This window comes from Ochotona curzoniae, unplaced genomic scaffold, assembly GCF_017591425.1.
Source record: "Ochotona curzoniae isolate NIBS_2020 unplaced genomic scaffold, NIBS_Ocur_1.0 scaffold_2683, whole genome shotgun sequence".
Classification (NCBI taxonomy): Eukaryota; Metazoa; Chordata; class Mammalia; order Lagomorpha; family Ochotonidae; genus Ochotona; species Ochotona curzoniae.
In genome coordinates this window covers 1,084,670-1,102,008 of record NW_024467100.1, presented here as the reverse complement: position 1 = coordinate 1,102,008, position 17,339 = coordinate 1,084,670, and the positions used below count along the sequence as shown (strand labels likewise).

Below are 17,339 nucleotides of genomic sequence, written 5' to 3'. Positions count from 1 at the left end.
ACCAAGAAAAAGCATCAAGCCCAAATAATCGTGCCTTTTTTTTCTAGTTTTCCTTCCTGACATGTTCCTGTGTTTTAGTACTTTGTGAGTATTCAGAGCCATGAGTTCTTGGCTTCTGGGCCAGTTTGACTGTTTTCCCTTTATCTTTGTAGCATTTAGATTTTTTCCCCTCAGTGTGCGACATACTCAGCAACCTCTCCACAGTGGGACTCAACAAGTGTAAAGATATATTGTGTTTTTGTGTTGCAGTATGAAAATCATAAAGAAGTTTAATTCATTTTAATTTATACATTTACTTAAATCCTAATAAAAGTCAAAACAGAATCCCATCCTTCCATCCTTGGGGCTGGAAAAATGGATTCTAAAACACATATGGAAAAAAAACAGGTGAATAAGAATGAGCCATGTGGAGTGATGGGCCCATTTAGGTGACAAAGCTTGTTATGCGGCCTCAATAGTTTAAGCAGGGAGATAATGATACCTGAAAAGGCAAACACATTGTAACACAGGCTAGAAAGTTCATAAATAGGCTAATAAAAGAGCATAGTAGGTTATGTGATGGCAGTGGTATAAAAACCCAAAGTTGACAAAGCTGTGTGGAAATAGGCAGAAGTGCCAAATGTTACCAACTCCAGGATCATGTGAAATTGTTGGTATTTATTAAAATCACAAAAGCATCTTTCCCTTTATGAAAATTTAGTCTATATATTTAAGTGTACATGTATAAAATATTATTTTGCAAAAGTTATTTGTTGTAGCATATTTATAAGAAAAATTCAAGTGTTTATGCACAGAAGATTGCATAAATAATCCATGGTGCAGCCATATGTTAGAATACCGTTTCACTTCAGCAAAAGCAGGAGAAGGTTTCTGTCATTACTTATATGGAAGTAAAGGGAAAAATTCAAGCACAGAATAGTATGAGAAACGGGGTACTAAAGAATACATCTCTGTATTTGCTTGTGTCTGGATCTGCATAAAGAAACACTGTAAAGTCGCATCTGTTGCCGAGAGTATTATCTGTAAAGAAAGGGGAGTTTGGGGAAGGCAGAAAAATGAGAGCAAGGCTTGTAAATGCATATTTTATTATATTGGCTTCCATTTTTGAATCATAGGTTTATATTACTCACACTAATAAAAAGGAAGTAAGAATTTCAAAATACAAGCAGTTAGTGCTTGCTGTGTGTCTGATGCTGTGCTAAGCTTATAAATACATCATCTCATTTCATCCCTATGAGAGCCTGGTGAGGCTTCATTTTAATCTCCATTTACAGATGGAAAAAGAGATCGCTGAAGCTCTTTGTTCATCAATCCACGTCCCACATGTCTTCAGGCTCTCATTCAATACCAACTTCCTGCCAGTTTTCATGGGTTATTTCCAACTCGATTCCAGCCAGCTGTTTCTTGGAACTCTTCAGCAATTAAACACACAGTTCACACCATGTTATTCTGCACGGCGCAGTCTTTAAGGCCTGTTGCCTCTGCATGCTCCGTCTCTCTGTAAAGCCGTGCTGTACAGCATAGTTTCCGTATTAGTCTCCTCTTCTACCGTGCTGCCAGGCACACTCACTCACCACTCAATAAATTACAATGCGTTAAGATAATAACATTTATTTGTGTGAGTCCATGGCATTTACGTAGTGTTTAAATCAGACGAATATTCCTAACACTGTCTCAGGTAAGTTTTAATGTCTTGATTATATAGAAAAAACAAAGTGAGCCTTAAAGAGAACCAGAAAGCTCACCTTGGCGTCATATCTGGGACTTCTGACTCCAAAGTAAGGCCTCTTTCCATTATGCCAAGCTCTCTGTCGTTACCTTCCCAGAAAACATTTGCTTGAACCATATTTATTCTAGGAAGATATATGAGCCAGTGATTCTAGGAATGAGGACACAGGAATAACTCAGTTCTTGGTGAACGTTTTAGGAAATTGCCAAAGTTGCTTTAAAAAGTGGATGTACATTTTATAAAGAAGGACCTCTCTAGCTAACTCATCCCTTTCCAACGGTTGTTTTTCTGTTACACATTGAAGAGATATACATGGTGAGAAGCTGGTGGGAAGTGGCATCAAGACAGAGTTTTAATTACAATTCAACTGTCAGTCAAGCTGAGCAAGTACAAAATGTGGTCTTCATCTAGCAGCAAGAGCATCAGCAAGGTCTGAGGCTTGATGGAAATACTCTCAGACCTCAGGTGGCACCTTCAGACTCCTGATCCGTGTCTGATGATTTCTGGGTGACTTCTATGGACAGCCAAGTTTGAGAAGTCCTACTGTAAGACACTGTTTAATGACAGTGATATTACGGCCATGAGCACTCCAGGGGCCCGACAGAGGAGTGGCTTTATCCTCCTCCCTATGGATGCACTGATTTTGGGGAACACCCTTTACATTCCTCCAAAATACCTTTTGGGACATTTTAGGTATGAACAGCTGCAGTCAGAGACCTGTGAAGGAAGTCTAGGCTTTCTCACTGTGCTGCCAGTGTCTCTGCCTGAAAAGGTTTTCTTCACTTGTAGTTCATTTATTTGTTTTTATTTATCTATCGCGTCTCGGCCTTGTGGCTAAGATCAAGTGTGTTGTTTTTATTTATCTTAAAGGCAGAATCACACACACACACACACACACACACACACACACACACACAGTACATAATCTTCCGTCCTTCTGTCTGCAGGTTCATCCGCAACAGCCAGGAGCCCAGAACTCCATCCACGTTTCTCACGTAAGCAGAAAAGACTCATCTCTTGAGCCATTATCTGCTGCTTCCCTGATTCACAAGAGCAGGAGGCTAGATTTGAAACAGAGGAAGCAAGGTTCAAGCCTAAGCACCCAAACAGGGTGTATGCAGGTAGATTACACCGGCATGCCACAGCACCTGACTCTGTTCTTTGTATTGACAACAGTAGGCTGTTGATGCCCTGGGAGTTCCCAGCATCACTGAGAAATGGAACCCCAGATTGTGCTGAGGTACCTGGCTAGCCTGGTTGAAATTTCTGGGGAGTGGAATTACCTTTGCTTGACTTGTTACCACTGACTCCCGGTTTGTTGATGGTTTCTGTATTTTGAAGGCCATTGCTATGCTAGTTAACCTTACATTTTCCACACTTCATTGATAGTTAAACAGGTTGTTTAGATGTTTGCTTGTTGGTTTCCCTTTAAAGTGTGGGATGAATATGTTTCAGGCTACAAGAATAGAATCAAATCATAGGAATTCTTTACCAGTGGGGAACAGTAAAAAACACTGCAATTGAACAAAATAGCCTATATTTTCCTAAAACCCTCATGTGGCCATTTCCTTTATTTTTGTCTTTATATCATTTAAAATATATGAACTATATTATTTCTTACTGGAGGAACATTTTGATTTTGAAAAATCTGGAAAATTCAGAGATGTTTAAGCAGAAAGGATAAAACAACCTCCACACTCAATGCTTAACATTTTGTTCTGTCTTAACATTTTGTTCTGTCTTCCTCTACTCTTTTTGTTGTGGTAGAGATCTTTTCTTACTTACTTCTCTCTCTCTCTCTCTCTGAAACTTACTGCAGGGAAATTTGTTTTCAGACCTCTTGTTTCATTATGACAAAGGCGGTGGTTGAGCTGCCTCACAGAGAACAGCAGCAGGAGTCAACCAGAGCCGTGCAGAAGGACACAAATAGAAACAGAATTGGACCAGCTCCAGACAGCTGCAATTCACATCTTCTTGTGACTCTAGGACTTCAGGCAGAGTTCCCTGAGCTACAGAAGAGGCCACGGATCTTTCCTTTGAATCCCATATCCTCATCTTTCCACAGCTGTGAGGCTGAAGCAGTGATGCCGCCGAGGACTGAGAGTCTTCCCACAGAGTCGAAGGCACACCTGCTGCTTAAGAGCTATTTCTTGGTCCTGGCAGAAACAGGCAGGACACACTTGTCTCCCTTCTCTGGATGGTGTATAGGCCTGTGAAAAGGACTGGAAACTCAGAGTCAGGTAGCCCTGGGCTCTCACTCAGGCACACAGCTATAGGATCATGAGTCCTATAATGAAGTACTGTCGGTCTTAATCACCGTCCAATATTACAATGAAATATTTGAGTACCTTAGAAGGAAAAAGATGTTTATTTAGCTAATGGTTTTGGAGGTTTAAGTATGAGATCAGACATTCCCATATTATTGACATATAGTAAGAATGGTAGGGAGTGTGTGAAAGGAGTTACAATAAGCAGATAAAGTGGCTGGGGCCTTTCGGCTTTACTAATCACCCCGTCATGAGAACTACCTCGCAGGGCACACTTCCAATGACATGAGAACTTCGCATTAAGCGTACCTCCTAAACATTATGATTGAATTAAACTTCCAGATTCTTTGTACCATGAATGGGTGACTTCGAGGCTTAAAGCTTGGCACACGAATTCAGGAACCATATCTTGTTCAAACCATAGCATTTGGTTTTCGAATCTGTGAGATTGGGCAACATCTGCCCCATAGAGTCACTGTGAAGAGTAGAGATGATGACTGTTCTGCAGCTTAACAGACATGAGGCAAATGGGAGCTAGTGTTGTTACTGCCCAACCTTTTAGTCAACACCTCCATAGGCTTTTACTTATTAAACCAATTCTTTTAATTTAGGTGTCTTATCGCATTTCTCTATGCTTGGGTCTTTAAATTTCTTCTAGATGTTATAGAATCCCAAAACACCAAAAGGCTCCCTTAAGATTCCCTATTCTCTGTACCACATATTTGCTTGCTGGTGGTTAAAAAAATTACAAATAAAGAATCAAACCTAGGCTGTGTCTTTTGGGAACTTCTAACCTCATTGGGGAGACACAACTTCGATGCAAGATACAATTAGAGGATAATAAGAAAGCGAGAGGACTCCAATGTGCTGAGCACGGTGCTCTTTGCCTCTGTCTGTTCAGAATTCATTCCTGCTTTATTAAGCAATATTGCCATGCTGCTGACTCATGCTCAGCTTCCAGACCTCTAAGACTGTAATATTTGTATGCTGCATGTATTCATAATGAGCCAGAATATGCTATTGAGCACAATATTTTTGCAGCATGCAGTATTGGGACAGTTTCCCCTGCATGTTTTCGTTAGTACTTGTTTCCATCAGAATTTACTCTTTTTGTACTTGGTAAGTTTTTTTCTATGCTGTCCACCTTGTAACAAGCTACATCAGCTTCCTAATAAAGCTATCTGGGAGTGATGTTCTTCAAATTCTTAGGTGTGCCTATAGGGTCTGATACAGATTTTCCCTTTTCTTTCTGTACCTGGATTTGAATGCCCAGGATATTGGGGAACAGGAGTTGGAAAAGAGAGACTGAAATGATTACAACCCTATCAAGGTGAATGCTCCCAGGCTCATCTTTTCCACAACAGGTTCTTGATTCCATATAGGGGAAGAAGGGCTACATGAGAAGTAAGATATGCTGCCATTCTACATAGAGACACTAAAGGTTCTTATGAAAGTATTTTCTCAGGTTTTTATTTATCACATTTCCTTTCCAGTGAAAGCTCTGTCCATGTATGTGCTTCTCTTATTTTTATTTTTAATTGACGTAGAAAATGATGCACATTTATGGGATAAAATGCGATGTTTTGATGGATATGTACCATTTGTAATGTCGCAATCCACAAACATATCAATCTTTAAAACATTATCACTTGTTTAAAGTGAAACATTAAGAAATCCTTTCTTTTGGAATCTTTGAAAGACAGATTATCATTACCCGTAGCCACCTTCCTGGGAAAGGCACATAAGCTTATCTCTTCTCTAACTACAACTATATACCAGTTGTCCAATTGTTTCTCTGTTCTTCCCATTCCCTAATATGTAGGCATTGATTTTAAAGTGAATGATTTCACCAACAGCAAGCGTGACAGTGCCAGGTCTTCCTATAAAGATGCAGCTTTCCCCCCGAAAACGGAAATAGGATACTTTTTAGTATTTCTCACTTTCTGATGGATCCATGACACAGACCATTATCTGTGCTGGGTCAGCTGTAAGGCAACACAGAGGAAAATGATCCATGGGAGCAAATGCTGGCTGCTTGGTTTCTCAGACATGGAAAGAGAGGGCATGCCAGGATTCAGCAATCTACAGTGAGCTGCAGTGTTTTTCTTCAAGATCACATCTATTGTAACTGCTGTGATAAAAAAAAAAAAAAGGTAAACAAAGATACAGAAAGGCAGCAAAAGGACAATGCGCACCTCTGTTCATCCAGAGCATATACAGACACACTAAAAGGAGTGGTTAGAAGCTGGGGAGACTCCAGGATATCATCTCAGCATTCGCTTTCCACAGATAACACAACATGTGGTCACACCCAGTGTGACTGAAGATCAGATATTTAGGCAGGAATGACTGTCTCAGTCAACGTTGGGTGTCTTGGCAAGTTCTCAACATGTGGCAGTTTTAAACATGATTCGATATTCGTATAAAAGACTCATGTGCCTTTACATGAATGGGCCATTTTACCTGCATAGTTGTTTGCCTTATTGACCTACAAACAGTGTTCTAATTTTAAAAAGCCTAGCTGTTCATTAAACAATAGCGACCAGATGCCCACTTTGGATGAGTTAAGTCTGTAGTTAAATATGGCACCTTTATTATCAGAGAAGATTGAGGTTCTTGTCTCCACGTTAGAAATGCTGGAGTCTCAGGTGAGGGAAGAAACTAGAAATTCATATACATTTTAGGTTATCCTTCTTTCCTCCTCAAGAGACTGGTTCTCTGGACGCTCTGCAATGGCTAACAAGATGGAGGCGCTCAGCAAATCCTTAAGGCTCACTACCCAAGTGAGCTTTTATTTTATGCCATGTTTCCTAACCAATCTAAAGGAACTGCCCTTGTGTGACAGTGGACAATGATCAGCTCTGGAACCTGATTCCAAAAGCACCAGTTGGCCCAGGTGCAGCATTTTGAGAATGTATCCTAGTGGTGAGGCTCAGGCTAATGAGGGTTGGTTTCCCATCTAAAAGAGATAAGAGGAAAAACTGTGGCAGTGTTCTTGCCATTCAACGGAGGAACAGAGCCTCTGCTTTCTTCCTCTCAGTCCGCTCAAGCTTCTCCATGGGCTTCCAGACCTACACTGTAGAGCCCATGAATTATGGGTTTCTAGCCCATGGATTATGGGTTTGACCAGTCCTCACCACATGACCTGGGAAATTTTTTTGAAATACTAGAGTTCACCACATAGCATCAATTTCTGAATTTTTGAACTTATGTGGTATTAGTATTCATTGCATAGCACAGTTCTGGTCTCCTCTAAATCTCTTTTTGAAACCTTTCCTCCATTTATATGTACTCCCTCCCAACCCCTGCTTTTGACCCATATTTTGATCTAGAAGTATCTGATTATTCAACGTTTAGTTTACCTGACACATTGTCAGTCCCTGTTTTTTGAAACAGCTTCCTTGTTTGAACCCCCCACTTGTGGAGAGCAAAAGCAGTTGTTGGCTCTTCAGTCCTTCAAGGCTGCCAGGCAGAGAAACTTCTGCACGACTGACAGAACTTTCTGTTCCTGTCATGGGTGTTCAGCTCTTGTAGAAACTCCTCATGGTGCATCACTAGCCACCTAATCAGATGAGTGACATTCCCTATCTCTGAAGCATCTTAACCCTGAGTACCAGGATGTGCTAAGTACCTGAAGTGGGCAGAGGAACGGTTGCAAACAAAGATGGGATTGCAGAAGAAGACAACAGCCAGCTTCTTTTCTCAGATCCGACCTGACCAGATGCTAGAGACAGAGAACACACATACAACCTGCAGCCAACAGAACGTACAAGACAAGTTCTGTTTGGTACAAAGCTTGGGGAAGAAAGCCATTCTGGAATTGTGTATCATCAGTTGAAGATGATTATGTGCAGTGAGGAATCCTAGCACATAAATCAAGCCTTCACGTAAGTCTGGTCTAATTTTATAACCTAACAGCGCATAACCCAAATGAACTCAAACAGCTACTCTCTCTCCAGCTGGAAAGTCCCATGCTTTGAGATTTTCAGGGATCCAATTGGAAGTTTCAATGTCAAAAGACTCGGTGCAGGATTTTAAATAATTTAAAGTAGCTCAAGCCATTTGCTTCAAAATAAAAGAATTATAATTCATTTATTGATATTTCAATCAAAGAGTGGACTAGGTCTAGTCAGATGAGATCACTCAGACATTTTGCATAGGCAGATAGTGCTGACACATTTAAAAATCAGCTCCATCAGCAATCAACACTCCAGGCTGAAAACAGCAGACACAGAACACGTCTTAAGGTACATAAACTTCTTATTATCAGCTCTATGACAAAAACTGAGGAAGACCTTGAGTAAAAGGATTAGCATGTGACATCAATATGCGATTCCATTACTTACGGCAGTTAAATATGTCAGGTAACAAAGAAATCCATCTAATCCTGTTATCTGGGTTTTAAAAATACAGTAGCTAATTTTAAAATAATTTCCCCTTTCTTTCTCATCTCATTCAACCTAATCTCAAGCAGCATTCCATTTCCATGAATCTTTTTGCAGCATACTTATTGCTTCAGTTCCTCTATCAGAAAATTCTTTCTTAACCTTTGTCACCAAGAATACATTCTCATAACTTCCTCCACAACCTTCTTTCCTGCCTACTGGTTCTTCCAAATCACATCCTGAAACAGTCTTCTAACACCTCTGACTTAAGAGAAAAACATCCTTTAAAAGAATATGCACAATTTTAACTCTGAGTTATTTTCTAATTTTGGAGGAATTAAGTAAGAAGCAGGTAGCTTTGAAACATCCTTGTCTACATAAGTATACCTCATCGAAGTTGTGAACTCTGAAAACCTCAAGAAAATCTTTATTCTCTAATACAAACTGCTTAAGTCTAGACCCAACTGATGTTTCATTAGAAGACCTTGCATCAATAAACTAACTGCCCATATTTTCAAAGGATCACAGCTGTAGAAGACAGAAGGCTTAAAGGCAGCCATGATCCCAATAAAAACCCTTGAGTTCACAGCATCTTAGAAAGCACAGCAAGGTTTCACAAACTTTTATCCTTCCAGGCCATGATTTCTATATTGGGTTCCAGTGAGTTCTGGCCAGAACTCCAGTGCCCAGAGAGTTCTGAATTTAGCAAGGCATGTATCAGTCCCAACTACAGAACAAAAAGATCTTACATTGATGGACAAAGGACCTTCCACAGTTTATCTAGTAAGAAAATGGAAACCTTTTGGGTCAGGAAAGACAGGAGGCCTTACCTTGCTAGTCTAGTGGAAACATATCCTTGGAGTAGATCTGGTTGGTGGCAAATACAATTTAAGATGCAGTCATTTCAAGACTGGTTCTTGCCAGACGTTTTTTTCAAAATGGTGGCAAAGGAGGTAGGAGCATATAGCATGTTTCAGTAGGGAGGGCCAACTGAGACCACAACATTTGAGACAAACCAGAGGCGGTAAAAAACAGACACTGGTCATGTCAGGCCAAGGATGGTCAAGGGAGCCCAAGTGGGGAGTTCAAAAGAGAGTAAGTTGGTTTGGGTCTCTGAGAAGATGCTCTTGACATGACTGGCATGACATGACATGACATTAACTGCTTGGCTCATGCCTGCATGTGTGCAGCAAGGAGATTTTGGCCAGAAGACAGAGCAGGGAAAGGCCAAGGTGTCTATTTTAAAGGAAAGAGCAGGCAAGCCTAAGTCTCCACAAAATGTTGTCACAGATCTGACTCCAGGGCTTGGGGAGATGTGTCATTTCAATAAACCTATGCAGAGTGAACACTTTCTTGATGCTGTCAGATGCCTAATGATGTCTCCTTCTGTGTTTGACTTCTGGCTTATCTGCTCACACGAGACTTTGGTAGCAGGCATCATAATAGCATTTCACTTCTCAATCCATGCAGCTTTGGATCTGCTAAACAAGGCAGGAGGAAGGATAGGAGAAGTAGGCTAGACGTGGGAGTGTTGCTCAGGGTGAGGTGGCTCCTCCTTCTCTCCTCCAAATGTGTTACAGGAGACGGCTGATTGGAGATCCCACACTTCCTGCAAGAAAGAAGCTCAGATGTAAGACGTAGACAAGTGCAAAGCAAGGTAGCAGAGTTTCATGAAAAGACACACCTGACGGAGTAGGTGGGCATCTCGGGAAGGAACTGAGAGCCCAGTCTGCATTCAGACTGGAATTCTCACAGATATGGGTGTGAGCTCACAATTTATCCTCCATCCCCACCCCCTTGGGTAATGCTGGGTGGAAGGCTTTCTGACAGTAGTGATATTCATATTCCCCCCAGGACTAGGTCAGCACAGTGTTACTGGACCGAGGATCGCCCTTTGTGCTCTAAATTAACATATGCCTTGCTATCTAACACCTTGGATACTTTCTGCAAAGTAAATGCTAGGATGTCCAAATGTGTATTAGTTATACGTGTAATTCACGTCTTCACTAAATTGCTGATCAAATATATTTCAAGCATTCCTTAACCTCATTAGAACCATACAAAAAGCTTTTAAGCAAGGATGGACCCAGTGCTGTAGCCTAGCAGCTAAAGTCCTCACCTTGCACGTGCTAGGATCCCACATGGGCGCCAGTTCATATCTCAGTGACAATGCTTGCCTTCCAGCTCCCTGCTTGCGATCTAGAAAAGCAGTCCAGGACGGCCCAAAGCTTTGGGACCCAACATCCCTGTGGGAGGCCTGGAGGAGGCTCTGGTTCCTGGTTTCAGATGAGCTCAGCTCTGGCCATTGTGGCTGCTTGGGGAGTGAATCAATCAACAGACAGAATAACTTCCTTTCTCTCTCTTCCTCTCTATGTATCTGTCTTTCTAATAAAAATAAATAAATCTTACAAAAACTTTTAAGCAAGGTAAGCATAATGTAGAAGTAAAGAAGCAGTGTAATTGGAACCCAAAAAGATGAAACAACTCCATTTTGGGGGGTGGGGGCTAGAAGAATTAAATAATTAGGGACTCAGTGCTAAGACAGATGAAGTGACTTGTCCAAGGTCACACAGCTGTTAAATGGCCACTGTGTGATAATATCCAAGATTTTGGACTTCAGTCTGTTCTTTTCTCCCTGCCATTTGGTTCTTAAACATCAGGAAGTACAGGAGAATCACATGAAGAGATTATTAAAACGTAAGCATTATTAAAATCCTATTTCAGAGGATACAGGGAGTAAGGGTGATGGGGAGGGAATGGGCAAAATTTGCATTTCGACAACTTTCCTAGTAACACTGAACCTGCTGGTCTGAAGACCACATACTGAGAATTACAGGCTGTTCAATGTCTGGCCCCAGCAGGTGCCACCCAGGAGCTCCTTACAAATGCAGAATTTGAAACCCACAGAATTAGAACCAGCATTTTAATAAGCTCTCCAGATTATTTGTATACAAAGCAAAATTTGAAAAGCACTGCGTTATACCTTAATTGTCAATCTGTTAGTATGGTACTGGACCCTACAGATAAGAGACATGTGGTTTTTTAGTTGGGGATTTTCTATATGTCAAATACCTCCCTAAGCGCTTTAGATATATCACTTGATTTAATTTGCACATATTTTTATGAATGAGATACTAAAACTACTGTCATTTTTGAAGATTTTTTATTGGAAAGGCAGATTTACAGAGAGAAGGAGATACACAAAGAAAGATCTCCCTCCTGCTGGTTCACTCCCTAAGTGACCACAATGGCTGGAACTTCTGGGTCTCCCACACAGGTCCAGGGTCCCAAGGCTTTGGGCCATCCTGGACTGCTTTTCCAGGCTACAAGGGAGCTGGAAGGGAAGTGGAACAGTCGGGATATGAAGCAGCACCCATGCTGTGGTAAGTGCTGTTTCTTGGTATCTTCCCTTGTAAGATTAAAATAACATTAACTGGCATTCACATGTTATCGCTGAGCAGAACCATGGGAGCCATTCATCCGCACTGGGCTCGTGGGCTGCCAACATACCTCTGGCCAGAGATTTGCTACACCCCTGCTTGGAGGAGGAAAAGAAGAAGCATAAAAAGAAATGGCTGGGGCCTGGCACGATGGCGCAGTGGTTAAAGGTCCTCGCCTTGTACGCCCAGGATCCCATATGGGCGCCGGTTCTATCCTGGCAGCCCCGCTTCCCTTCCAGCTCCCTGCCTGTGGCCCGGGAAAGCAGTCGAGGACAGCCCAAAGCTTTGGGACCCTGCACCGGTGTGGGAGACCCAGAAAAGGCTCCTAGCTTCGGATCAGCATAGCATCGGCCGTTGTGCTCACTTGGGGAGTGAATCATCGGACAGAAGATCTTCCTCTCTGTCTCTCCTCTCTGTATATCTGCCTTTCCAATAAAAAATAATAAAAATAATTCATAAAAAAAAAGAAAAAGAAATGGCTGGTTCAGAGTCCAAACTCTTGCTTTATGGATGTAAAATGTCCAGGTTGCTACAAGATCACCTTGGTGTTCAGCCTTGCCCAGACAGTGGTTCGCTGTGTGGGCTGCTCCACTGAGCTGTGCCAGCCCTTGGGAGAGAAGACCTGGCTTCTAGAAGGCCGTTCCTTTAGAAGAACACAACATTAGTGACCCATGCAAATCCCTGGATTTGCATTTTCTCATGGAAAGCCTTATCATAAGTTCAGATATTCTGGTGAATCTACTAAGATAATGGAATTTTGTTTGACTTTATAAGATATTCAAGTTATCCCCTATTTTGATGTCGGTTTTCAATAAAGTTTTGATTATGGACAAAAAAAAATAACATTTGCAACAAGGTGATCAGAGGAGAAGAGTCAACTGACAGCTAGGCTTGAGGGAACTGACGGTTCATGAAAAGTAGAAACTACAATTTTTCAAAAGAGGCTCACCATGATCATTCAAAATAAATAACTTGTACCAAACCAGAATCATGATGTCCATCACAAGCTTAGTTAAGCTTTGACTCTTACTACCATGTCCTTCAAAACCTTGCGCTCCCTCCTAGATTAGACCACAGACATGATCGAACATTGACTCTGTGGCATCCCTCCGTTCTGAGTACAACGCAGAAGAAAATTCCATCAACTCCCAAGGTTACTGCTGCCAAGCCCATCCTATAAAGAATTGTAGCTCCCATGTCTCCAGACCAGAGTTGGTCTCCTCAAGAAACTGTTGAATTCAGCTGGGCAATAAGATACTGGGCTATGCAAGGCACATGCTTGCATTGAAAGAAACAAGACTAGATTTGAACTGCAATACTGCAATAAGGTGGAGCAATCCACCATGGGGGGAGGGCAAGGGGAGGGAAAGGGGGAACATCAGAGCCTGTGAAACATTATAAAATTAAATGCAATAAAAAAATGAAAAAAAGAAAAGATAAAAAAAAAAAGAATTGTAGCTCCCCCAATTCTATAGGGAATGACCTGTTATTCACTATAGGTGTGTTCCTAGTGGTTTTTGGCTGATGTTCAGCGTCATGTCATGTTCACTTACCTGTACCCCAGACTTAATATGAACATCAAATGATAAAAAGCCTGAATTCTTATTATTGGAAGTGTTCATGTGCTGTTCAAACTTCTGTTTGTACAAAGTCAATGAGACTCTAAGTTAAAAGAAGACATCAGTTCTCATTCATTTTCTTGCGTTCAATGTCTAGAATAATCCTTAATTCACACAATGCCTGATAACATCTGGTTGAGTGAACAAAAGTATGTAACTAGAAAAATGACGCCCTCAAAAAAACACAAAATTATGCTTCTATTCTTATCCCTTGCATATCTGTGAATATTAAATACATCTACAAATGGGACAAAAGAATTCCCAAGTGTCTAAAAAAAACTATGGTTACCACCTGGGTAGACTATCACTAGCACTTTGCAATACTTACAAATGACCTTGTTTGTCTCTTACAAGTTTTCCTACCTGCAAGTGCCTGGAATTGCTAGTGGGAATACTATTTCCCTTGTCCATGAAATCAATCCTTGAGCAGTAAATGTGCAGTTGAGTGGCAGCACATTCTATAGCCCATGGGGCACATGTGATTCAGCATATTAGCCAAGTGCCTCTTGTAATCACCTCTGAGTTTAGAAGAATGATATACTCAGGTGGTTTTATAATAGATTCGCACCAAGCAGAAACCATGGTGCAAGGAACAGGTGAGTCCATTGAATGTTCTGAAATCCTTTTGCCATAGCAAGTTCCAGCCATGGCTACATTCTCTGGGGTACCTTTGTTCAATCAGAAGCTGTCAGAGAATTCTTCACACTCAGTAAGCACAGAGCCTGCTCAGCACTGCGACTCTTCCTTTCTTTCCTCCTTTGCTGGCAGTATGGGAGCTATTTCCCCTTCCCATGATTTCCTGAAACCTCCCTTCTGTTCGTCCTGATTTCTGAGAGTTGAAGATGGAGAGGCAGGCAGGCATTTACCCTGGTATGGGAGGGACTGGGGTCCTCCTCACTCTGGGGACAAAGTGGTTGTCTTAGGATGTACAGACCCTGCCATATGAAATGTAGAACAGTGCTTATTGAGAGACTCTTCCCTGCCAAGGCCTGCCCTGCTACGTATCTTACAAGGGGCAATGACTACAGTAATGAATTCTTTTTCCAACACCCTCCACCAAGGACAGGGGTGAGGACAGAGAAAAAGTATAATGGCTTTCCTTCTTATTTCCAACCATCAGAACATTTGAGCTAGAAACAAAAAGGCACTGTGTCTTCAGTGGGTTCTAACACCTGCACAAAGCTCTCTTCCATAGGACAACAGGGACGAAGACTGCTCTGCCTCCTGGTCCCAGGCAGGCATTTCACAACTCAGGTGCATTTCCCAGCTCCTTTTGCTTACCCATGACTTGGCTCTCCGACCGGACAAGATGCTGTTGACTTCAAGTGGAAAGCAAGATTGTTATGACAGCTCTCCTTTTTATGTCTGTGTGGTAGCATCTTCTTGGACTTTGGAGGTTGGCTAGTAGTATGCTCCACATTTTTCCCTTACATTGTTTGTCCATAGTCTCTATCACATCGTAAGACTTTCTTAAACAATATTCTCTTCTTCTCTGCTTCCCCCTACCTTAGAGCTCAGTAGAGTGCTTAGTTTGTAAAAAAGACAAACATAGTTTAAAGAAATGCATCTGTGGACAATGATGGGGTGATTATAGCAATTTTGAAAAACTTGAAATTCAGTATCCATCTTGTGTTGGCGTTTCAAAGATTTCCTCTGTACCCTGGGACCAATAACAATCTTATTTTTTCAAATGGAAGTGGAGTCCTGAGCTGTTGGGAGAAACAATGAAAGAAGAAGGCAGTTCTTTAGGAACTAAAGGTGTCCAAACTCTTTCAAAACTGGAGCCACTTACTGCCATCCTCCAGAAGGCAGCCTCCATGGTTCCCTGGAAGCTGTTAGTAGCACCTACCTATGACCTTGACCTGCCTGTCTCTTCACAGACTGTCCAGTGGTCCCTGTGCTTCCCCCGCCTCAGGGGGGCGCTGTTTCTGCTGCTACACTTGCGGGCCATTGGTGTTCTGAACTGGTGAGTAGCATTTTGTTAGAATGCGTAAGGGGTTTATCCTTCAAAGACTTGTGGCTTGCTTGTCTTTTCTGCTTCATTTCCAGTGTTTCTCGTGGTGGTTCTAGGCACTTGGGACTCACTGCCTAGATTAGCTGACTCTCTTTGAATCTAAATCTCCCTTGCTATTACAGGAAGGGTATAGGGGGAGAGTACTTTAAGTAAGATTAATCTAAGCATACAGATTCTTATTTTGTTGCTCTTCAAAGTAATCAAGTTTTTCTATGTGTTCACAGCATCTTTAGGTTAAGTAAGAGATCAGCATGGATCTTGGTGCAAGATTGCTTCCAATCAAGTCTCACTTCCATCACTTGCTACCTGTGCAACCTTCGATGCATTAGCATCCTTGCACATTAGTTTCCAGATCCCTAAAACAAGGAGAATACCAATGTTGTTATAAGGATTCAATGAGTCTCTGTATAAGATTAGATATATATAAGCTCTATATAAGATATATACATGAGGTCTATATAAGCTTATATATCTAAATGTGTATATAAGATATATAATGCATATGATATGTAAGATAAATATACGTCCCTATATAAGCTTAGATGGGTGCCTGCCACAGAATAAATTATTATTAGCAGTTGCTTTTACTATGTACCGTCAAATCAGTATACATTTTCTTTGCATTTCACATAGTTTGTTAACTTGATATAAAATAGATTTTAAGCTGCTTTTTTTGGTGCTTATTTTCATTTTGTTTGTTTGAAAGGCAAAGTGAGAGCAAGTAAAAGAATGAGACCCAAGAAGTAGGGACAAGCTGAAGCAAGGAGTAAGAAATTATATACCGGTCTCTTCATGCTGGTGGCAGGGGCTGAAATCTTGGGCCATCTTTTACTCCTTTCTCAGGTGCATTGGTAGGAAGCTGGGTCGGAAGCAGAAGAGCTGGGAACCTAAACAGGTGCTCACACATGAGATGCAGCTGACCAAGTGGCCGTTAACCTGCTATGCCAAAACGTCTACCCCTAAACTAGCTTTTAATTATAATTTATCTGCTACTTATGACCGAAGCCATGGACATATACACCCACTAAGGATGGTGCTAAATTATCAGATACATAATAACTACATATAATAAAAAGGAGAAATTCTTATTCCAAAAACTTTTAACATGAAATTCTTTCTCCTCTCTTTCATGAAGGTGAAACACTTCTTATTGCCCTCTTTATTTCTTCAGCTTGTCCTATTCTAAGTCAGCTGACTTTCAGGTGGTCTGGGGAGGGTTTGGTATTGGGTTAAGGAAATATGCCAGTCTCTCCTGGTGCTAACACTGCAGCAGGTATCAGTAATTCTGACGTGTTGCACACTGTGGAAAACTTCACTTTGGTATACACACGGGGTAGCTTTCCAGTACAGGTAAACAGCATCCTCTTTGGTGGGAAGGGGCTGCAGTCAGGTTTCTTCAGTTCTCAGAGCACTGGATGAGGCCGGCATTTCTAGTTCTTTCTGTTCTTGCTCTGGTGCTGGCTGTGGATGATGCTGCAAGCAGTTGTCCTTCACTTTCACTGGGCCCCATTCTGAGGCTGCTTGAGCATATGCTGCTGAGAAACATCAGAGAATACAATTTGGTTCTCGAGGATAGTGAAAAACTCCAAATAAGTGGAAGTATTATCACTGTAAACCCAAAATGATGGCGCCCTCAGATTATAGTTAGCTGTTTCATTTGTGGCCAGGATGGAAGATGAAGACCCTACTTTCTGTGATTAGATGACAAAAGTGTGTAAGATCCAGCTCCCACATCTGATCCAGTTCCCTTTTAATGCACGTAGAAAGGCAGCTGAGGATGATCTAAGTGTTTGGACCCCCTGCTACCCCCCTGGAGACCAGGATGGAGTTTCTGACTCTTGGCTTCTGCCTGGCTCAGAGTTGGATGTTGTGATCATTTGGGAGT

General features: G+C 41.6%; 1 protein-coding gene across 1 annotated transcript; it reads left to right on the top strand.

Annotated features, from left to right (window-relative positions):
• The first annotated feature begins 11,897 nt into the window (after positions 1 to 11,897).
• LOC121171521 (40S ribosomal protein S27-like) lies at positions 11,898 to 12,486 on the top strand. Its single transcript, XM_041003259.1, has 2 exons — positions 11,898 to 11,952; positions 12,297 to 12,486. Exon 2 carries the CDS (start codon positions 12,328 to 12,330, stop codon positions 12,484 to 12,486), a length of 159 nt encoding a protein of 52 aa, XP_040859193.1. The 5' UTR covers positions 11,898 to 11,952; positions 12,297 to 12,327.
• Positions 12,487 to 17,339: the final 4,853 nt, after the last annotated feature.